The sequence below is a fragment of the Oenanthe melanoleuca genome, chromosome 7, assembly GCF_029582105.1.
Source record: "Oenanthe melanoleuca isolate GR-GAL-2019-014 chromosome 7, OMel1.0, whole genome shotgun sequence".
NCBI lineage: Eukaryota > Metazoa > Chordata > Aves > Passeriformes > Muscicapidae > Oenanthe > Oenanthe melanoleuca.
This window is the reverse complement of record NC_079341.1, coordinates 9793461-9816510: the sequence shown is the minus strand read 5'-3', so window position 1 is coordinate 9816510 and position 23050 is coordinate 9793461. Positions and strand designations below refer to the sequence as shown.

Sequence of the window (23050 nt, the reverse complement as noted above, 5' to 3'; positions counted from 1 at the left end):
ACAGGATTCCCTCTCCTGGGCCTTTTCTTTTTCACCTATCCCCAGATTGGATTCCAGTGTGATCATATTACTCCAGTTTCTGCAGACACATGAGCCTTGCTGAATTCTCAAGGTCCTTCAGGCAGCTGTTCACCTGCCAGGACTGTAGGCTCAGCATCTGCAACTTGCTGTGCTGAAACAGGATCAGAAATAAGGCCTAGATCTGTATTATTCCCAAAGTTCCATTGCTAGAGCTCTCTGACACTGAAAAGGTTTTGTAGTAGCTTATTAATAATACAGAAAGGCATTTAAAGGCCCACAAAGTGTGGTGTTCGTTTCTGAGATGAAAGCATTCTCTGTCACTGTGTAGTTCTGATAAATCATCCACTGAATGCTCACTCAGGAGAAAACACAGCATTCTCTGAAAGCTGAGGAAGTGAATTCATATTTTATGAATGCAGGGTTGAAAGACAGGTGAATGTCTACATTTCTGAATGTGCTAAAACATCTCAGCAGTGTGGTTCACAAATGGTATTTTAAGACTCAGTTCACCTTCTACACAGTCTTACTGAGTTTTGTATTTCAAGCTGAGTTATTAAATTTCACTTTTATTATGCAACATTTCTTTTGCCTCAGTTTCAAACTCCTCAGCAAATTAACACTTCTGTTTTTTTCCCTGACTACAGGGTCATGAAAAATGTGCCTTGTTAATACTTGACAAGATCCAAGAACAGAGCCTTATTAATGCAAAAAATAATGCATTGCAGACGTAAGTATAGCCTAATCCTCTCAAGTTCAGTTGATTTACCAGAATATTCCAGTCTACCATTTCAAATTATTGTCTCAGATTACTTCATAGAACAGTAAAATTAATTTCTGATGCTTTGGAATGCTTTCCCTCGAAAAAGACGCAAATTGTATTGCATTTTCACTTTTAATTTTGGTTCTGTTGATGCCATTTCTATGCATGATCTGGTGGAAAAATTGTATGAGGTCATTTATTTGAAGACAAAATGTCTATTAATCATGTGAATGTGTAAGTTATACATCTGGCATTTTCTAGCTTTTTGAGCTTCACCTTAAATTTAAATAATTTATTTAGACTTACTTAGACTTAAGATGGCACATTTAGTTCTCAGAAGGTTTTTTAGGTAATTATTTATGAGTAATTTCTGCCCGTAGCATATGTTTTCAGATCACCTAGAGCTTGCAAAAGAATTCGTTCCATCTTAGCCCTTTTTTCCCCTCTTCCAATATGAAAATGTTTTCCCTGTCCTGCTAGTTGTACCCAATCTGGAGTATTGGGTGTAGGGTCAAGAAAGGAGCAAACCAATGGCTATTTTTAATTTCCAGCTGCTCTGCAGTAACAGAAATTAGCAATTGAGTATCCAAAGATAAAAAGGCAATACAATGATATCGAGCTGCCTATAGCAGCTGGAATTAAGGACAGAACACAGGCGTTTCTTCAGTCTTAGATTCCTTTTCCTTTTAAACATCAGTTGTGTGCTGCAAACAGTGCAAAAATGAGAACCTTTTAAAGAAAGTCTTTAGGCTGGGAAGTATTACGTGATCTTTGGTACTTGCACAAAAAAATTCTTGCTTTATAGATGTGGAACATGACAATTCTTTCACAGACTGCAATAAAATTTAGTGTCTACAATATAATTCTAATGATCAAAGGAAGGAAAACATTCTCTTTCAGATGCTGGGTATCTTTAAGCATTGCCTAACTTTGTTTAGAAAATCTGTTGTAAACTGAAGTTGAATTTAGTTCTCATATTTTTGTAGACCTCTTCATATTGCTGCACGAAATGGTCTCAAGATGGTGGTTGAAGAGTTGCTGGCCAAAGGGGCCTGTGTCCTGGCAGTAGATGAAAATGGTAAGTAAGTGATACACTTTGACACCCTTCAGTAGGACCCAACAGGTAATTTTACTACAGACCCAAGCAATAGACTTGAAAGGAGATGATAGACTTCACTCATGCTTTTATCCTTCCAAGAACAGACAGTTGTGTGAGTACCTATTAAGAAAAAAAAAATTAAACAATACACTTTCTTTAGTATAAAAATCTACTTTAAGCATCACAGTGGTCCCTTTTACTGTTCATTTTGCATGTACTGTCAACAGCTAGTCTTTTTTAATGCCTGAGTGCAGTGGTAACTTGAATTTCCTAAACATGCAAGTGGCACCGGATAATTCTGACGCCTTGCAGAAGAATTAAGGATTTTGCATTCAATCAGCGCATGTTTTAATGGGTAGGAAGAAAACCATCAACATATGTTTGAGTGTGTCCCAGCTCATTCTGAGATCAAACCTTGTGCTTGCCAATTATCTGACCTAATCCAAGATGCAATTAAATTACTATTGTCTCATAAAATACATAATTGGTTACTAAATTAAATAATTTTGTTTCAGAGTTCAATGAAGTTCTTCCCTAAAAATTATAAGAACCCATAGATGGATGTGATTCTACAATTATAGTTTTTAGAAATATTTTTCTGAAATAAGTTGGTCATTCTTACAATACTAACTTCATGGCATTAATGTAACAATTTGGTACCTCCACCTTTCCATATCTGTAAAGTAACAATAAATAAAGTAACTACTCACTCATCATTGCAAGACATTTGAGATCTATGGATGAAAAGAATTGAGAGGTATTTACTATAAGCCAAATGCTACTTAGCTATGCTTGCATGAATGAGTTCCACAGAAGTCATCTGGTACTAACCTCTTAGTGATAGGGGACAGAAAAATGAAACAGACTAGCTTCTAACCACAGATTTTATCCTTAAAATAGTACACACAGGTCTAGCTAATTTGCATGTAACAAATGACAATTAAGTTTAAATTTTATACACATTTTTGCTAGGAACAGCATGCACAGTTTAAAAGAGAATCAAGTTCTAGTAGAATCTTAGCATACTTACAGCTCTACAGAATATTAACACCTGGAACACAGAGAGCTAACATGGAAGAGGAAAAGCACTGACTGCAATCAGTACTTAAATGTGGGTATTTGGTATCAAAACTATATTCACTTTTTGCCCACCAAATTCATCTGTGCTGCAGATCCTGGCTTACTCGAGGCTGTAGGTACCAGAAGTGGCCACTGCCTCCCATTACTATTGCTGCAGTGCAATTAAGATTTAACCATCTGCAAAAGAATTTTTCAGCTCTTAGCATAGAAGGAGGATTTGTTGGAAAGTGCTGGAATTCTGCACAGTAGCCTGTAAAATGTACAGACCGTGATTGTGATGAGCACACTGGCTTTCAGGGCTCCTGTAGGTGAAGAGATGCTTTAGGGCAGTGCTTGGACAGGAGCCAACTTAAACTGCAGTGAAGACAAGCTTCAATAGCTCTCCATTCCTTCCTTTGACTGACATTGGAGTCAAATTAGCTCTGTATTTGAAGTGTATGCCATGCTTGCTGAATACAGCTATTATTCTTTTAACACAAGGTACATTTGGGTAACTAAACATCCGTGTAGTAACACCTGCTATCTATGTACCTCCTGCACTGGTCTAATTATTTTATAATTTAATTCCTAAATAAACTGCTTGCCAAGTTGAATAGATATTCAACTGATGGATCTTTAAAATTGTTTGCTTATTAAATAAAAAAACCCAAAAACTAATACCTTTCACGTTTAATGGAATTTGTTCTCAGAATGAGACTCGTTCATACACGCAGAAACCGATGGCAGTTTCTGTCCCTGTTGCTGTACTCCCTGTGTTCTGTACTGGCCGTGCTGTGTGTGCTGTAGAACCGTGTTTAGCGAGTGCTTTGACCCAACTGGTGCAGTGTTTGCTGCCTGGTTTCACACAAGCAGTGCTTGTCGTGGTCCTGGTGACTGCAGTGCCCCCAGTGTCTGTCCCAGCATGTGCCGTGTGTGAGTGAGTAACACGCCCGTTGCCTGGCACGTGTAACCCCATCGTGTCCCCACGGTGTCCCTAGAGATGTACCTGAGGAATGCTGGGTGCCCCAGGTGCCCTCAGTACTAACCGTTGCCTTGTCTGCGTTTGTGCCCAGGTCATACGCCAGCCCTGGCTTGTGCTCCTAACAAAGACGTGGCTGACTGCCTGGCACTCATTTTGGCTACCATGATGCCTTTTTCTCCCTCCAGTTCAGTGACGGCTTTCAACTTCACTTGTTTTAAAAAAGACAATTTGGGCAGGACGCACCTCTGCGATGGCTCCGCTATGGGTAGCATTAACTCTTACAATAAGCCCTTGAGTAATAACATAGGAACAGAGGATGGGTACAATGAAAATGATTCGGATTCTGAAACATTCTGACTCATTGGTATTCAAAACCTTTTTCGTTATTATTTCATTTCAGCTTTAATTTTTGTCTTTTTAAACAGCTTAAATCCCACAGTTATGATCTTAACTATTATTCTTGACAACTAGGTATTGAAAGATTTGTAGTGTTGATGAGAATCAAGCCTATAAATAACAAAATTAGAGGGATTTACTGGAACATATTCCTATTAGAGTTCTGCAGCTTTTCAGTTTCCTAATGTTTTCTTTAGGCCCAAAGTGCCCCTGTGAAAAGTCTCTACCTCTTATTTTAAGTAGAAAAACAAAAAATGCCTTTTTTCTTTTTGACAGCACAAATAAACAGGGAACTGTTTGTAAAGAGTTCTTTCATGTTTTAGCTGCACCTTTAGTACACAATCCTATTTCCAGCATAGCCTTCACAGATTTGAACATCACCCACCCCCTTCCTATGTTTGTCTGTTTCCTGCTTCCAGGGGCTCTGTTAATTAGATAATTTTTTTACATGAACCAAAGGTAAAGTTGTAATCTTAAAACTGCCTGTGTTACTTTTCTACAGGAAATGAAACCTTTTACATTCTGCCTGTATTAAGCACTTAAACGTACAGAAGGCACTTTTTATAGTTCTTAGTTGCAGTACACAATTAGAAAATGTAATTGTTAACTCAAGGCCAAATTCTGCTCACCTCACCATATTTTCCCATGAACATCACTTCTGTAAAATGCTAATCACTTGGCCCTTATTTTTTTTCGATTCAGCACAAATGTGTATGGTTTATTTGCACTACAGAATTAGGGTCATTAGATGTTTCTGTCACCTGAGCCATTAATTATGAATCCAGTACCAGAAAAAAAAATGGGGAGAGGGGGAGAAATCAGGTGTAGACAAATGTGTATGTAAGTTTATAATGCTTTGCCAACTTAAATGGCGCTCTTTTCCTTTTCTATGGTTAAATAACTTATTTTTATTGTAAAAAGTATTGAATTTGAAAATACTTTTGCCCATGTTTGGACTAACAGAGAAAGGAAAGCAATGAAAGTGTAACACCAAAAGTTGAAATATCAAACACCAGAAACATAGCAGTGTACCATGCAGGGGACCAGATAGATGCTAAAAAGCCTTTTGTCACCAGCTTTTAAAGCAGTGTCAACTTTGTGAATATGTTTACTCCTTCTGCCAAAGTTTCTAGGTCAAATGGACCCCGACCCTCCTCTGCAACAGATGTACAAAAGGAAGAATGAGACTTTGTAAACAAAAACAAAAAAACACAAAAAAATACCATGAACTAACCAGCCGTACCAAGAGGACCAAAATGCTTCAGTAATTAAATTGAAGACTTTGTTACTTTTATTTTTTTCTTCAAATGTGAGTGACATAATGAAGTAGTTTTTTCTAAATGATAAAAATAGAAACTTTTGAGGTAATAGTAGTCTTGGCTGAATTTTACATTTTATGACACAGGTTTCAAATTGACATTTTTAACTGATGTGTTGACCACAGCTGGGGTTTTTTCCCAGACTTAAGAATATGTTCATATACTTTTAATGTAAATGTGTTTCTATTTATTTGAAATTAAACAAATGCCCAGGAAAAATAACTATGGTTTGTTCTCCTAGTTAGCATTCATGCATACTGAAATGAAATGTGAATCTGGCAAGACTGAGGGCCTGAGGAGCAAAAGGAAGGGTGGATGCATTCTGGGAGACTGCCCATCTTGTATGGAATGCAAAGATCCACTGGCTGTGTTGGGAAAAAGCAGAAAGCAAAATACCTTCCTTTGTTTTAGGGCTTAAGAAAGAGATCCAGCCCCTTGCCAGACAGGTGAGAAAACCCACGCAGCTGTAGCAGAGAGGGGAGAGGTGGCAGAGCTTGGAGCCAGGTGTTCCTGTTCCTGTCATTCACACTCAGCTTGTCTCAGGCCTGTGTCTCTGCTGAGAGGGTAAGATGACTTTCCTCAGTGTTCACCTTTGGCAGGGTAAAGGAAAAGTAAAGATTTGAATACTTAAAACTCTGAAAATAAGCGGAGAAATCAGTTGTTTAAATTTCCAGTGGTGCCTATTCCAAAATGAATAGTAATCCCAAATTTCGGGTTTGGTTTTTTTTATGTGGAAGGATGGCATTGAAAAGAAACATATGGGAAATAGCTGCCACCTGTCTAACAGCAGAATCAGCATTTTCATCTTATTTTAAGCAGAAATGTAGGCAGGCTCCTTGGCAGGATTAGTTGCAAGTCTTACCCTGAAACACAGAAAATTACGCTATCCTACATGGCAATGGTTCATTAAGAGAAAACCAGACCTCTTTATAAAAAAAGTTGTCGTATTATTTTAAGCAGCCATTTTTTAAATTTCAGTATTTTTACCTGCTACCATACAGTGACCAAATACCTCGTACCACTGGTGATTGTGTAGTGCAACAGCTGCTGCCTCTTAGTGCATCCCAGCAGCAGAGGTGATTTATTTCTGAGTCACGCTGGTCCTTCCAGGAGCCAAATTAACCTTTACCCACAAAACCCTACAATGCACATGTCATGTTTTGAGGGTGCTGGATTTAGGAGGAAAACTGCCACGAGTGAGACACTCAGAAGTGCTCAGTGTTGGCCTGTCCCACATCTCGTGTGAGTTACCAGAATCCCTTTTTTTGGTATGCTAGCACATTAATCTGTAATCTATCACATGTAGAAATAAATGTGTAGTTCAGGGCAGATATTTAGGCATGGGAGTGATGCTACTCTTGTAAATAATCTCCTTGCCTTTCTGTGGACTTCTCACAAGAGTAATCATACAGAATTGTTGCACTTAACCCTGGAATCCACAGCTTAGAACAAATGGACAACTTGTGTGTGTGCACCCAGCAGAGGGCCCCTGGGGAGGGGCAGCTCCCCTCCCTGCCCAGGTATAGTGGCAGGATCCTTTCATCCTGTATTTTAACCACAGCTGCAGGTGGAATCCAGAGCAGGATGGGCTCCCCAGTCTCTCTCATAAATACTGAGTTACAACCTCCAGACTGCCTGAAATTGCTGTGAAATAGCTCAGGGGATTTCTGTTCATCGCTACTAAAAGGGCACCATAATGTGTTTGGTACTTTTATGCAGTCAACAACTGCCAGGTTATTGAATTAGAACAAACACATGAAATGAATTGTTTATCCATTGTACTGTTGAGAAACTTGGTTATGTATTTGAGGATGATTTTAAAAAAATATTGTGATTTTTATTCTTAGTCATGTAAGAAATATTAGAGTGCCTTTTTATATTTGTGTATAATGGAAATGTTTTGTGCAAGTTGTCTTTTTTTTTTTTTTTTCATTTGAGTGTTATAAAAGCAATATATTACCAGTAAATTTTCATTTCAGACCTTCTTTGAATGTATAAAGTGTTTCTTCTTTCATATGTTCTACCTGCATTGAAATGAAAATTAATATGCTAAATTTCTATAGGAATAATGTATAATTTTTGCAGTGCTGAAAATGCTTTCTTATTACACAAAAAGTAAACTTAGGTCAGTGTTATAGGAAAGGGCGTTTTAAACTAGTGACAATCTTGAGTGTGTGTATAAAATGTAATTTTATGCATTTCTTATGCAGTGATCTACATATTAAAGCCAATATCTTATGTTTTGTAGTTTTTGTCTTATATTTTATGCTTTAGCATGTGCAATATATCTTTACAAACCATGGTGATATGCATCTGGTGCCAGTGTTATATTTTGCATAACATTTGTAATAAATGATATAAAACATTGTTTGATGGTTTCAGTGGGGTTTTGTCGGTATTGTTTGCTTTTGTAAATTGAAGTTTAAGGACTTGGATAGATGTCACATATGAAATGAGGAAAAAAAAATTCATTGATTGACTTAGAATTCAACCTGAATCTTCTCAAGCACAGTTTAGTAACTTTTTAAACTACTGAATGCTGTATTAATGTAATAAAGAAGCCTAACTGTAAACTACTATTGCAATGCATTCAGATGGTTATTTTTACAAATAAAAATGGTACAAATACAGTGGAAAACTGAGTAAATTTTGTTTCTTTTGGGGGAGCCGGGAGGCAATGCAACTATTTCGTACTTCCCTCATATATGTAAATATCCCTTGCCCTAGAAAGCTGATTTTATTTTTTCTGTAGGTTCAGGGAAGATGGGGGAACAATATAAACCAGCACAGTAATTTCTTTTTTTGCTCAGTCATGAAATATTTTAGTGTTTTCCCTGGTGAGAACCGCCCGCACTGCTGGGTGTGCCCTGCAGCGAGCTGGGGCAGCAGTGCCACAGGGACTCGAATGCAGCAGAGCGCTTAAAAGGCAGCGATAGTGAGCTGTTAAAAGTACCCGAATTACAGCAAACAAACAAAAAGAAAAAAAAAAAACAAGGCAGAACCAAATCCCCACTAGCGCTTTTTAGGTGGTGAGTGGCTGCAGCTTTATGGAGGTTTATGTGGTACATGCAGGGCCGGGTCCGTGCCCAGCCGGTGTGCGGGTTTGTTTGGGCTGGCTCTGCCGCGGGAGCGCTGCGGGGCCGGGCGGCCGCGCTCCCTCACGGCGCCCTCCCCATCATGGCGGACACGCCTCCCCCGCCAACCGCGACATGGCGGGCGGGACCCTCGGCCCGGCGGCCGCCCGACCTCCCCAACATGGCGGCCGGCCCCCGGCGGCGGCCAGGTTGAGGCGCCGGCTCGGCCGCCCTCCCGCTCCGCCTCCCGGGCGGCGGCGCTCCCGCCCCGCCCCGCCCCGCCGTGCCCGTGTGCGCGGGGAGCCCGCGGCGAGCAGCGCTCCGCTCCGCGGGGCGCCATGGGGCGGGCGGGCCGCCGGCTGCCCGCGCTTGCAGCGCTCTTCTACGGGGCGCTGGCGGCCCTGGTGCTGCTGGGCGTGCGGGACGTGATGTTCCTCTACGAGGAGAACCGGTGCAGCATGACCTACATGTACGAGTACCCCGAGTACCTGGTGAGTGCGGCGGGGTGTAACAGGTGGGACCTGCCGCTCCCGGGGCGTTGCCGCCCGCCCCGCCGCGGCCGGAGCCCGGAGCCGGGAGCCTGAGGCGCAGCTCCCCGGGGACGGAGAGCAGCCCCTCACTCGGGGTTCGCCGCTGTGGGGGAGCGGAGAGCGGTAAATGGGGCGCGGGCAGGACGCGCTGCTGTCGAGTGGCGGTGCCCCTCAGGGCGGGCGGTGGAAGAGCTGCCCACCTGTAACCCAGCGGGGCGGTTCGTGCTCCGCTGGTGCAAAACCTGCCCGCGGTCGGAGCTGCCGGCGCCTGGAGTTACCTGTAGCTGTGTGACACCCCGGAGCTCACGCAGGTGTTGGCCCTGGAAGAGGCTGGGCCAGCTCCCCCGACAGCGCTCCCAGCGCTGCCCGTGCCCAGGAGGCCGAGCCTCGCCCTTCACGGCCCTTTCCGTGTGTGAAGTAACCAGTGTGTCAAAACAGCGCGTAACTGAGCTGTGACTACTAGTGCATTTCTCAAGGTGGTGAGCAGTGGTACAGAGTCTTCTCGGTGAGCACTTTGCAGGTGGCATGTCCCACAATGTACACGGGAGAGCTTGTAAATCCGTCCAAAGTCCCTCTTGTTTCGCTAACAGAGCCTTGTAGAAGTCTCTTTGAAAACCTGGGAGCAGTTTGGGAGAGGAGACTGATGTTTTCCACATGCTATTCTGGCTTAGTAGTGGAAGGATGTAAATGCATACTTGTAAATTCACTGCCAACGCTGCACCATGCAGTTATTAGAAAACTATTTCTCTTTTTGATAGTAGTTCTTCCTACAGCATTTTTTCTTTCATTAAAAGCATAATTACTTGACTTCTGAACCTTCATGTTTTGTTATCTGAGATCTAATAGGAATTATTCTAAATAACAGTTCAGAAGTTGCAAGAGGTTCAAGAGGTTCAGAGGTTGCAAGCTGGCTTGCACAGTAAAGAAGATCTGAAAGCGAAACTTGATTGTCTTAATTCGTAATGAAGCAGAAAGTTAATTTTTTGATATATTAACCTTCATTTGCTAACCTTGATATAGCCATCTTAGCCTAGAAAGAGGAACTTGGTATGGCTACAGGGATTGTTTTGTCAGTGCTGTAGAACAAATTCGTTTAAGCAGTCATAAATACTTAAATACTACGCAGTGAGTTTTCAGATCTCCTGGCTGCCAGAACCTACTTCAGCTTCAATCTGAAGCCAACTAACAGAAAGTTACTGGCAAAATTTGTATGATGTTATTGGCGGGTGCCTGAAACTCTTGTCTGCCACATATCTTTTGTATTTACTCATTATGTAAGGCTTAAACTCCAAGCATCTTTATTTTGGCAGGATGCAAGGCTTAAAAGTGAATAGTAGTTCCATGCAGGAGATGTAAGTCACAGATGGCTGCATTGCCCTCTGGAATTTCGGTTTCCTGAGTAATTACTTTTACCGTGCAGAAAACAGTACTTTGTGCTGGGGGGCAAATTGTGAATCTGTTTGGGTTTGCTTAGGTATTGTCCTTTACAAATAGCTGTTTATTGTTGGAGGTGTCTGTAGTCTGTGTAGTGCTGCCTTCACTAGGAAATGCCAAAGTGGGAGTTTCAGGTGGGAGGTACCTGTCCTTGCATCCGGATTGGTATCACATTACAAAACAAGTAACTGCTTGAGCAATTGAGCAAGAAGTTTAATTTCTTTTGTGTCTATCAGTGTGGGTTAGCTCAGTCAGCCTAGTAATTGATCATCTTTTTTTTGCGAGTTTTAGAATTGCAGTGTTTGAATTTAACCTGCCCTTGTCCTGCTCAGCTGTTCTTGGCAAGAGATTCAGAAGTAATCCTCAAGTAATGAGGACTTGTTCACATAAACCTAATTTCTTATGAACCAGGGTGAAAAACGAAGCCTGCTCTGACATTGTAAAAAGTTCCTGTAGCTTGCTACAACTGATTACATAAGCAATGTCTTGGGAATTCACAGCTGTCATGGAACATGAATGTCTCTTTTCCTTTGGAGTTATACATTGCCATTTTGTTATAATGTTTAAATACTGTGATTTACAAAAAAAACCAAAAAAAACCAAAAAAAAACCCAAAAAGCTGCAACCCGCAATATTTTGACAGTACAATTCTCATGGGTTGTGTGGGTTTTTGTGTTTGATATTGCCCCAAGGAAGAACAGTATGTTAATTTTACATTGCATAAAAGTTTTTGAAAAGACAAGGAACCAGAAAGTTTCTGTGGATGAAGAGTTGATTTGATCTCTCAGGAAGGCATATAAGCACACCTTGATGGCACTCTTAGTTTAGTAATGGGAACTGCTGAAGGTTTTTTCATGTAATTTTGAAATCCTTTTCAGGAGGAGCAGCAGAAAGGAATGAGAATGGGATAGTGAGGTCAGTGAAGTGGCAAAGGCAGGATGATGAAGAAAGGGAAAAGAACAAAGGATGATCTGAAGATATAAGCCCTGAATGAGGCTTCAGTTTTCTTGTTCTCAGTGAATGAATTTAACTCGCACTCTCTATTGTGTGAATGAGTCAAGATGACTAAAATATAAACAAATATAAAATTGTAAACAATGCACATACATAGAGATTTTTTTAAAAATACATCTATATGTATATGTAAAATAAAAACAGTTTGCAAATAACCAATATACCAAAAAAATTGAAGGCCAAGGAGGAAATAAAATAGTCATTAGCTGAGGACAGATAAAGAAGAACAGGGGAAGGGAAGGAGTGTGGGAGCATAGAATTAAAGCTAAATCACCTTTCTGGTAGATGTAGCTGAGAGAAAACAATAAATTATTTGAATTTAAGATGCTTCTATTTCAGTGAGACTTTACCGGAGATTTCTGATACAAAACTGAGTTTAGTCTTGACCTTATTCTGTTTCCTTTTAATATAAATTACACTTAAATACATTCATTTCTTTTTGTGTTTTCTTATTTTTCTCTCAATTGTTGTAACATAATTAATTAAACATGGAAACAAGTGTATTTGCATTCATCAAAATTTTACAAATCTGCATCTTGGAAACTCAGTTACAAACCAACCAACCTCTACGTAGGTGTTAAACCAAAATAGTAGTAAACAAGAACACATTTAATTAAGACAGCACCATCTGACTCTAAGAGATTGACTTACTGGTATAAGAGTAATCCTCACCTAGCCCTTGGGATCAAAGAGATCTTGTTTTTTTCTCTTCAGGAATCCTAATCCTGTGAATCACATGTGTGCTAGGTTAGGGGGTTAGTTGTTTTTGTCTTTAGCACAAGAAATATAACCTTCTTTAAAGTGAAAACTGACATGTACGTTAGACCTGGAGTTGTTACAGAGCCAGGTGGTTTGTCAGACCACAGACCCAGCTCTGAAAATAAAACAGAAAAAGCCTGCAAGTACCAGAGGTTTGTCTTTTCTGCTGAGCTGTATTGAGGTGGTTACTGCTGTAGTTTAAACTCCCACTGCAGGTGACATCTCTGTAAAAACGAGCTAAGAGAATTCCCACGGCATCTGTAGTTTCTCCAGAGGTAACAGGTGTCCTCTGGCAGTCCTCACATCACTGCTCTCAAGGTTTGGCTGTTCTGTCTTTTTTCTGGCACCCATGGCCTTTTAAAGGATTGCAGAACCATTCCAGTGAATCAGGAATAGTTAGCATCACTCACATGCCCCAGTTTCTGGTCTTGGTTTCTCCTCTTCTGGGAGAATTGGTGGGGTTTTACATGCCTTTTTTTTTCCTTTCCAACCCCTGCATTATAAGGCTGGATTTACTTAATGTATGTGTAGCTTTGATAGATACATAATTGCATTCATTTGCAGTTTGTTTCAAAGCTAGTTGAAGGTAATCACTGTTTAGAGTAAGTAACTGCAGCAATTCATTTGCCCAGTAATACTTTAACTTAAACAGTTTGTTTGATATTCCATTTTAATTGTTTTTTTAAAGCTAAATCCAGTTTTTCACTCTGTATTCTTTAGGCTGTAATTTCCAACCATAAAAATAAAACCACATAAGCCAGATGATTTAAATGACTGGATAGCCACTGTATTTTCCTGTTTTTAACACTGTAAACAAGGTGTTTGTTTTCTTTTTAACTTTTGCAATAGAAAATAAAATTACCTAAGAAAACAGCCAGACGATACCCAGCATATGAGCTATATCTCTATGGGGAAGGGAGCTATGCTGAAGAGAACAAAAATCTCCTATTGACAGGAATTCCAGTTCTCTTTCTTCCTGGCAATGCTGGCAGTTACAAACAAGGTAAGTGTTTAGCTGAGTTATAGCTTTGTTACAAAAAAGCCCTCAGATTTGTGCATTAGGTAGTTTTCTGTTTGAAATAATACCATAATGTATAGAGTCATAATTGATCATATTAGTCTTTTTAATTTCAAACAGTCAAGATACACGATTTTTGTTTGAAATCAGTTGAATGGTTGGTTAAGCTGTAATATTTCTCTGGAGCAAGCCTTTTGAAAGCCAGCAGCAGTACAGTTTATGCTGTGCTCTGGCACTGCACCCTTGCTGTACTTGTGATTGCAAACATCTAGTTGGTTTTGATTTGAGCAATGTTTAGTGCAGTTAATGCCAAATAAAACGCGACCTGAATTTGGTTGGGAGAAACTGAACCATCTGTCATCTGTGATGTAAAGGAATTACATGCTATGGAAATTAGCATCATCTAAGCTTGCCCTCTAATTTAATTATTCCCTACAGCTTTATATAGTGGTGTTTTTTCTGTAACGCTTTACAGTCTCTTTTTTTTTCCCTCTTACATTTCTAGCATCCAAATGAAAAGCAGTAATAGTTTTAAAGCATGTTTATTTTACATTCTGCATATCAAAGCTAATGGTACATGAAGTTTTGTGTTTCAGTGTTTACTTTGGTACCTGCTATTCCTTCCAGTCTAAGTTTGTCAGATTGTTATTTTTTTGTTCCCTAAAATATGCTTTGAAACTGTAAATAAATAACACTCTCATGATGTTAGAAAATGGATGTGTGTATGTGGGGAAAACCAGCACAGTCTAAACCCTGATGTCTTACTGTGATAATTTTTCCTTATATTAGCACTAAACTTGATGATTAAATTACCTGATTTCAGAGAACCTTTAGAGAGCTGGCATTTTTTGAAAATGTACTTGCTTAGCTTATAACAGTGTAAAATATTTTACCAATTAGTACTTTCAGAAAACCCATACAGACAGACACAATAGCATCCAAAGAGGATTACAAACATAATGATTATGAGAGGTGCCATATGGACTTTTGTGATTGTGCATCAAATATTGCAAATCTGTGAATTAATGCTGTCCCTAAACACACAGCAATACATCACTATGCAGGAAATAGAATGGTACTCTCAGGGCTTTTTAGCAATCAAAAGGAAATATCTGAAGAGCAAACAAACTAGGTGAGTAGAAGTACTACATGCTATAGGAGCAATAAATGTTTTTGGAATGGATTTAGAGTGACTGGCAATACATGATCTGTGCATTTTGCAAAACTTTTGTTAAAATTAATTCATATTAATTCATACTTTGTTCAGAATTTATTGTGGGATAACACAGTTTTATTCTGATGCCTAGATAAGCAGAGAAGGTGTTGCTATTGTAATTTTCATAGTTGTTTAAAATATAGTCATATTTGCTGAGTAATGAAGATGGGTGCTGTTGCTGGCTTTGTTATTTTCATAGAATCATTTATGTTGGAAAGGACCTTTAATATCATGGAATGCAGGTATTAACACAGCACTCCCAAACCCACAACTAAGCCATGTCCTTGAGTGCCACATCTTGACAGGTTTTAAATGCCTCCAGGGATGGCAACTCTACCACTACTTTGGGCAGCAAGTTCCAATGTCTGACCACCCTTTTAAGGAAGAAACATTTCCTAAGATCCAAATAAATGTTCCCTGCTGCAACTTGAGGCCATTTCCTTTTGTCTTTTCACTTGAAAGAAGAGACTCAGTCACAACCCACCTTCAGGAATTTTTGATGTATTACTACAGGCAATTTTGAAATGTTAATTCATATCTTTCATGAGCACTAAAATGAAATTTGTCAAACATACAAAATTCAGACTTCGAATAAAAGATGATACTGAGAAGGAGGGTTCTGCAGTTCTCTCAGCCTGTTGTACTCCAGGAGAATCTTGTTCCTTTGTGCTGAGTTTGGGCAGACCTCTATGACCATCATTTGTTATTTTATATAGGCACTTTTAGGACTTTCTCTTTTTATTTTATTCTGCTGCTACCATGCCTTCTTATTTGTAGCTGTTATTGTTTCCATCCTGCATTGTCTCCATGGAAACTTGGGGACAGTTCTGCACACAAAAGGCTGTATTAAATAGCCAGGGTTAGACAGGGAAGACAGGTCAGAAGCAAGACCTTGGAAAGTGAACATTTTCTCACTCAAGGTTTTAGATGGACAAGTGTCCTTTAGGGTTTGGTTTTGCAATCCCCCATACTTAGTGGTACTTGGGAATGTTGTCGTAGAGTTGATGGCCTTCAAAGGAGTTTTAGGAAAGCCTAGCAGTAGGAATGCCTCTACAGTTGAAATCAAGAATGCCTTCTTGTCCTGGTGGCAGTAAGAAGGTGCAAATGAGATGAGAAAAGCAACCCTAAAGAGGAGGAACATAATCCTTGATCCTTGTATAGGTTTGTTCCTGACATAAAATATCTCTGTAGTCAGCACTAAGCTGAAAAGAGATGATTTGATTTAAAATGTCTCTTATAAATGGCTTGAGGTGAACAATGGATTTAATGTATTAGTTTCTTAATTGATTATGTATTTATGTGTTTTTCTGCTAAAGTGGTGCTAAGCAGTGGCTGTTGGACTGTTCTAATGGATGTGGTTTCTTTTTCTAGTACGTTCTCTTGGCTCCATTGCACTTAGAAAAGCGGAAGATGTTGACTTCAAGTATCATTTTAACTTCTTCAGTGTCAACTTTAACGAGGAGTTGGTTGCATTATATGGTGGTAGCCTGCAACGACAGACCAAGTTTGTGCATGAATGCATAAAAGTAATTCTTAAGTTGTACAGGGTAAGTAGTGGTACGTGCTGAGTAATGTACTTCCATTTGGGATTGGAATTCTGGGCTGCCTTTCCTGCAAAACTGAAGAGTAATGGGTAGGGAAGGGAGACTTTATAATATGTGTAGATATTTGAAGGTGATAATAATGCAATAGAGAATTTTTTTTAACCGACTTTTAGTACTTGTGACAATCTCAGAGTTTTGGTGAAGTTCTGTGTTGTGTTTCTAAATAAATATTTCCATGCACAATGGATGCCTTTTTCTAGTAGAGATGTAAATATCTTAGCTTACTAAAATATTCATATAGCATTGCCTTACATTCAGTTTTCTCTGGGAAAGTTCTTTGATGTCCTGTGCTCCTAAAAGTCTCAGAAATTAAAATAAGCTTAAGTTTATTAACACAGGCTACACAGAATTTCCTTTTGAGCTGGATGCTTCATATTAAGCACATTTTCATGAGATAGCAAGTAAATTTTTATTCAATTTGTAAGCTTGTTAAGTTGATGTTAATTCATGTTGTCCTTGAAAGACCATAAAGTAATGGGAGGGTGGTGGGGGGGAGGGAATCTACAGCTGATAAGAATAGTTTGATGTCAAATGTGTTTCTGATCTGTCTGATTGCTCTTTACTGAAGGATCAAGAATTTGCACCGAGCAGTGTAGCAATAGTTGGGCATTCCATGGGTGGTCTTGTTGCAAGAGCACTGCTCACTCTGAAGAATTTTAAGCCTGAACTTATAAACCTGCTCATTACACAAGCCACACCTCACATTGCACCTGTAATGCCTTTAGACAGATATCTTACTGGTGAGTATTGCATTTGTCTAATCCCACTGTATTTCTTTATTGATCCTTTCAAGCTTTAGCGGGGACATCCCTGGAAATCAACAGCAAAGTGTGCTGCTTTATTGACTGTAATGAATCTGTTCCTTTGTTACTCAGGTAGCTGAGGGTGCCAGGATTCTCTGAGAAAGTCAAGTGTCATATAAAATGGATTATGTGGAGTTGAGTTTCTGTGTGAGACCTGGAGCTCTCAATAGTTTGTAATTTAATAAGTTGCAGGGCATGTTACTAAATTTGTAAACTTTCCAGTGAATGATGCATTTTCTTTCTTTTTGTTTCTTTTTTTTTTGAAACTTGACCTCTGTAATGACTTTTATCTTTATCGAAAGAGATAGGATTAGTTCTGTAGAAGGTGCTAAATTTAATTATTGTCATACCTTAAGGTTGTAGAGGTAAGAATATAACTATAGTTGTAATTACATATTTTAAATAATTTAAAAAAAAGATCATATTTTCCTTCACCTAAATAACTGTGGCATAGAAATAAAGTATAATCATTCCACATGTACTATACACTTCCTGAAAAGCAAGATTTGATTAAACTATACTGATAAAATGTATGTTTAGTGGTAATTGTGCTGCTACGTGTAGATACTGAGGGAATTGGTGAAGGAAAGGAAGCAGACATTAATTTTCATTATTCTCTGTGACACCCAAGAGGAATGGATTATCTTTAGCTGCTGGATTGATTTATTGTGCTTGTATTAATTCTCCATCCTACAATTGATTTCAGTGCAGTGCTTCTTCCTTACTGACTTTTTCTGGACTTCAAGTAAATCTGTGTCTGTCCTTCAAATAAACCTATGGATTGCTATTCTAACAATATATGTGCTCAGCTGATACAGAAAACATACCTGTCTTTCCTAACTGCTACCTCCTTGGGTTAAAACAATAATTTTCCTCTCTTACATGAATCAAGTGATAATCAGAGCTCAAATATCTCCAGGGGGGCTTACAGAAACTTTTAGTTTATGTTTATATAGCTTTTTTTTTATGTATCAAATAGGCTTATGGGAAAATTGTGATTGATTTTAATATATTTTATAGATTTTTATACAGCTGTAAACAATCATTGGATTCTAAAGGCCCAAGATTTAAGAAATTTAACTACCCTTTCTGTGGCGGGAGGATTCAGAGATTACCAAGTTCGTTCAGGACTGGCTTTTCTACCAAGATTGAGTCAACATGACAGTGCCTTATCTGTTGTGGTAAAAAAGCAAACTGTTTTTTTGGTTTTGCATGGAACTGTGTTAGATAGTTATTTATGTAATGCATGTATCAGTGTCTATATGGGCAGCATATTGTAAATAAACATGGAAATACTGCATGTTAAAACACTAAATGGATATTGTGGGGTTATAAAATCATCAATAGTTGATGTAGTCTAAATGAGCCTCCACTGGAGGAGTATGTGTGACACTGATTGGAATCATCTGTCACTTGGTACTGTTTCTTCTTACCACCTGCTTGCACTTCTTCAGTTCCAGAACTCTGGTTTTATTTCCCCGTGTTTTTGCAAGAAATGTGTATATGGAGAAAGGTGAATGTGCAGTATAGAAGTAGAGTGTTCTATTACAAAAGAGAGCTCTGGCATGGCACCTTCATTTTGTATTTGTTGTTTTTCAAAAAATTTAGGAATAGAAAGGATGTAGAGAATCATCAAGTCCAATTTTCTGCTTTTTGAGGCATCTATCCTTTCAAAATTAATCAAGGGTCATCAGAAAGTATTCAGATTGTATTTAGATTTGTTATTCCATCCCCTCTCCATCAACTTGTTCCCTACATGGAGAAGCTGAAAAACACTCACAAAGAGAGGGAAAATTTGTAATTTCCAACTTCCATGTACTGCAGAAGCCAGTTTTTAATGCCTTTCTTCTGACATCTGCTTGAAATGTTATATGAAATTGCTGTCATTCCCTTGGTGTTTGCTTCCCTGTGTGTTGTACAGAAAGCTGTCTATAAATAGGCTCAGCTCAGATCCTGCTAGGCTAAGAGGATTAACTCTGCATTCCCTTTGTCCTAGTAACCCTTCTCTGCATCTGCTCCACTTTCATTTCTCTTGAGTGCTGGTGACCAGAATTTTGCATGAGATTTCCTGAGTAGTGGTACCAGTTATTTCTTGTTTTTATTTCTTTTGTTTTGGAGGTTGTGTTGTGGTTGTTATTGTTCAGTTTGGCTTTTTTCCTTCCCAACGATGCATTAATAGTTCACAGTTTATTTGATTCATGTTGAGCAGTAGGTTGATGAGCTCCATTTGATATTGTTAGTCCCTTAAATGTAATACATGAAATCCATTTAAAGCAAGCAATAGCTTCAGACTGTCCAGTTCTTTCTCTGTGGTGTTCTGATAGCTCTTTCTGTTGAGGATGCCCTTGGTTTCTCAACAGCAGCTTTCATGGGCATGCTGCTATTCTCATGTGCCAGGATCAGTTATTAAAATAGTAAGATTAGTCATAGAAGCAGTCTTTGAAGAAATTTTTGGTAAGTTTCCTCCACTCTATTTTCTGACCTTTCACTGTTAGTCTCTGCTATCTAACATAGATAATTTGGTAATTTTGTTTTATAATTTCCATCTTGCATAGCTTCAGCCCTTGCAAGATGGGTGACTGAAGAAGTCATTCTATTGTACCCTAAGCCCTGAAACTCTTTAAGATAAAGTCTGTTCTTTTTAATAATTGTGCGAGTATGTTTAAATAAGGAGGGGAAAATTTTTCATATAATTTTAGAATGTTGAGTACTAACAAAAGCTTAACCTTTTTCTTCACTTGAACAGAGCTCAGCTGTGCCTAAAGCTTGGGCCTCAACTGACCATCTCTCCATAGTGTGGTAAGATAATAGAACAAAGGTTAATTGTCTGACTGCATAGCTCTCTTTTCTACTGTTATCACTTTCTACCATAATTTAACTTCAGTTTAATATTATGGTGAAGTCTCTTCTGACCAATTTTATCACCCTGGATCTTTCCTTTCTAGATTTAATTTTGCTTATTCTGTCTTCTAGGTGCAAAGAACTGATCCTGGCTACCATTAGAGCTTTTTTTGATCTCATAGATGAAAACACAAGGCAGGTCTGTATATATGATCTCTGTATATTTTCTCATCACACTTTCTTCTTCCATCCCAGAATGTTTAATCAGGAGAAGTATCTCACTATTTTAAAGAAAGCTCTTTTTTGATCATTCTAAGTCATGCTGAGAAAACAGTTTCCGTTTTGTACCAGTCACTGAAAATTCCCTTCGTGTTTTTTGACCAGAGTCAGAAATAACAAGGTGTTAGTTTAGTTTTCATTATTGACTACTTGATGCTTTATAGCTGAGCTGTGGGCTGAACGTTTCTCCATAAAGCAGCAGGTTCAGTTGACCTTCCACCAGGATAAGCAAATTTTGTTAGATCTGTAGCTGTGGATTTGACCTCGTGATGTGTACATAAGAGCAGAACCCAAGACACAGAAGAGGAAGGATTTCAGGTGTTCCTTCTAAGACTGTTTGGGACAGACTCCTCTAGCTTTTCATGTGTACTCATTTTAATGTGTGATTCAGAGAGACTAAAAGAGGAGTACATTTGTTCTGCAGCACTGACTGTGCTAGAGGGCAAAATTTTTCAGAAATTAGTTGTAATGGCCACAGTTCTGGGAAGTAGAATAGATAAAAACTAGTCTTGGAAGGCTTATTTGGAAAAAGCAAAACCAAACCAATCAAACAAACAAAAATCCCAAACCCAAACAAAAGTGAATCCCAGTGTAGCTACACAGCTGGGTATGTGAACCCAGATTAGCCTAAATGTAAGAATGTTTCTTAAGCTCTGGCCTAAGTGTCATTTCAGGAAGAACACATGTGTGTCTATAAAGAAAGTTTAATGGAATGGTTTCCTGGTGTTATGAGTAGGTGAGAATGTAAAACTCCTAAAAGTTTTGGCTGTGATTTATAATGTGTAGATTTTCTGTATTGCAATGATTGACAATTGATGGCACTTCAGAGTATTAAATGCAGAACAGAAAGGGCTCAATGACTTCTAATAATCCACCAACAAAACTGTATTGCTAGCTGTGATTATGAGATGATCTTAAATCACACACATTGGTAAAAAATTGATGATGTGCTCTTGTTTTAGATAACTGAGGATCCAAAGAAGAGAATGTCTGTTCTGAATCACCACTTTGTGAGACACCCTGCAAAGATGTTTGAGGAAAATCCTGAAGTTTTTACAAACCTCACAGGTGTGCAACAGTTTTCTTTTGAATAGTATTCTGTGATACTCCTTTGTTAATGGTTAGTCTTCTCACTAACAAAGTTTCAGAGTACACTTTGTCCTCCTTCAGACATACTAAAATACTATACAGGTTATAGACCTAAGCAATCTGCTTTTATTTAGTTTTGATATTAAAGTGGTTAACGGGGCTAGGTGCAAAAATCTGTCACTTTTATATAGCTTGGACTCTGAGGAGTTGTATTTACACCAGGTTGTCCAGTAAAAGATCTCAGACACTGGGAATTGATGGATGTCAAAAGGGCAGTCTTATCTACAGTGGCTGCAAGAGGGATTGGATGGGTATTGCAGGGCCATTGTAGTAGTTTTGTGCTACTCATGGAAATCCTGAATATTCCAACCAGTTTCATCAATCACTTCCTTTTTCCCGTGACATGGCAGGGTGAAATGAACTGTTCACTAAGGATTTCCTTATAAAGTTCCTTCCTAAGGATGCAGAGTTAAAAGTGAGAGATTTTGATTGCATAGAGTCTTAAGGACTAAACACAACTTTCATAGGGCACAGCTTTATTTTGCTGAAGTGGACTGAACATTTTATACAAACCATTTTATTTCAGGAGTTTTCTCAATATAAGACACTGCAGAAGTCCTAATGTAGTTTGTGCTTTAGTGTCCAGTTTTGGGCACCCTCTTACATGAAGGCATTTATGCATTGGCATCTCCTGAAATGAGTGTGGAGCAAAAGATCACCAAAATGGGCAGTTCCCTGGAGCACAAGAAATGGGGCAAAGAAGCTGAGTGAACTGAGGAGTTTCACCATAAAGAGAGTGCTGAGGGGGATCATGTTGCTGTCTTCAACTATTTAACGAAGACGTGGAGAGAAGATGAAGTTAGATTTTTATCAGAGGTTCACAGTGATAGCACAACTGGCAGTAGAAATTGTGTTGTAACAAAAGACATTCTGATTAGATATTAGGAAAAATATTTCACCAGGGAGGTGGTCAAACACTAGAACAGGTGCCCAGAGAGGTTGGGAAACTGATGTTTTAGGAAGGTTGCATTTTTTTTTATTTTTTTTTTCCAGTTTTTAGCAACAAGAAAGATTGGTTTAAATTGGATTTCATATTTGTCTTCCTATTCGTGGTGACCCCTTGACATTTAGCTGAATTTCTGTCATGAACTTGGTAGTCTGCATAAATGGAAGCAAGATAGATACAACGTCTTTGCATGACAATTGGAATTGTTTGTACTCTGATCTCTTCATTATTGTCTTACTCTTTTTCCCTAGCCATATCTTTAAACTGCTCCTGGTTTTTTATGTGTTACTCACTTGGCTGATGTACTTCTGCACAAGTTGTAGTAGCTTTCTTAAAAGGCTGACAGGAACAAAGACTGAGGCTGTTTCTAATGTTGCCTCATCATTAATCAGTCACCCTATAATTACACGAATATAATTTGGTTTATTTGTTTTGTTGCCTTTATTTTGTTTCAAGATCTAATTTTGCCAGGATCCTAGGACTTTATTGTTTCCTGTGTAACTGAGGATAACTGTTGCATGTAATTGTAAGCAGTAGCAATTCTCAGTGTTGATTAAAGCACGTAAAGGTTACATCTTGTATAGATAGGAGATAAGACCTTGGTGATCAGTAAAATACAAGATTTTGGATGTAAGAACAATCATTCCTGCAGTGCAGCATACTAAAATATATATTTTTAGGAGCTTTCATGTGGATTACAGTCAAAGGCTCAAAATGGACTTACTCAGTTTACAATGTAAGTAATTT

At 38.7% G+C, this 23050-nt stretch overlaps 2 protein-coding genes across 8 annotated transcripts in view; both read left to right on the top strand.

Moving 5' to 3' along the window:
* The window catches only part of ANKRD44 (ankyrin repeat domain 44), a 122722-nt gene extending 114448 nt beyond the window's left edge, over window positions 1–8274 (top strand). For 3 of the 6 annotated variants that reach the window (XM_056495729.1, XM_056495731.1, XM_056495730.1), the window contains 3 exons: window positions 666–748; window positions 1768–1859; window positions 4013–8274. In XM_056495729.1, coding sequence (XP_056351704.1) covers window positions 666–748; window positions 1768–1859; window positions 4013–4278 — 441 coding nt within the window. In that variant the 3' untranslated portion in view covers window positions 4279–8274. The remainder of the gene's footprint in view (window positions 1–665; window positions 749–1767; window positions 1860–4012) is intronic. The other 3 variants (XM_056495734.1, XM_056495732.1, XM_056495733.1) reach the window with 1 other exon arrangement.
* Window positions 8275–8991: 717 nt separating this feature from the next.
* PGAP1 (post-GPI attachment to proteins inositol deacylase 1) overlaps window positions 8992–23050 on the top strand; it is a 33677-nt gene continuing 19618 nt past the window's right edge. Inside the window, exons 1-9 of one of the 2 annotated variants that reach the window (XM_056495726.1) lie at window positions 8992–9201; window positions 13297–13450; window positions 16053–16228; window positions 16854–17025; window positions 18109–18269; window positions 19835–19887; window positions 20062–20128; window positions 21171–21276; window positions 22984–23039. In XM_056495726.1, the coding sequence (XP_056351701.1) occupies window positions 9049–9201; window positions 13297–13450; window positions 16053–16228; window positions 16854–17025; window positions 18109–18269; window positions 19835–19887; window positions 20062–20128; window positions 21171–21276; window positions 22984–23039 (1098 nt within the window). In that variant the 5' untranslated portion in view covers window positions 8992–9048. Of the gene's footprint in view, window positions 9202–13296; window positions 13451–16052; window positions 16229–16853; window positions 17026–18108; window positions 18270–19834; window positions 19888–20061; window positions 20129–21170; window positions 21277–22983; window positions 23040–23050 lie in introns of those variants that run through there. The other variant, XM_056495727.1, reaches the window with a different exon arrangement.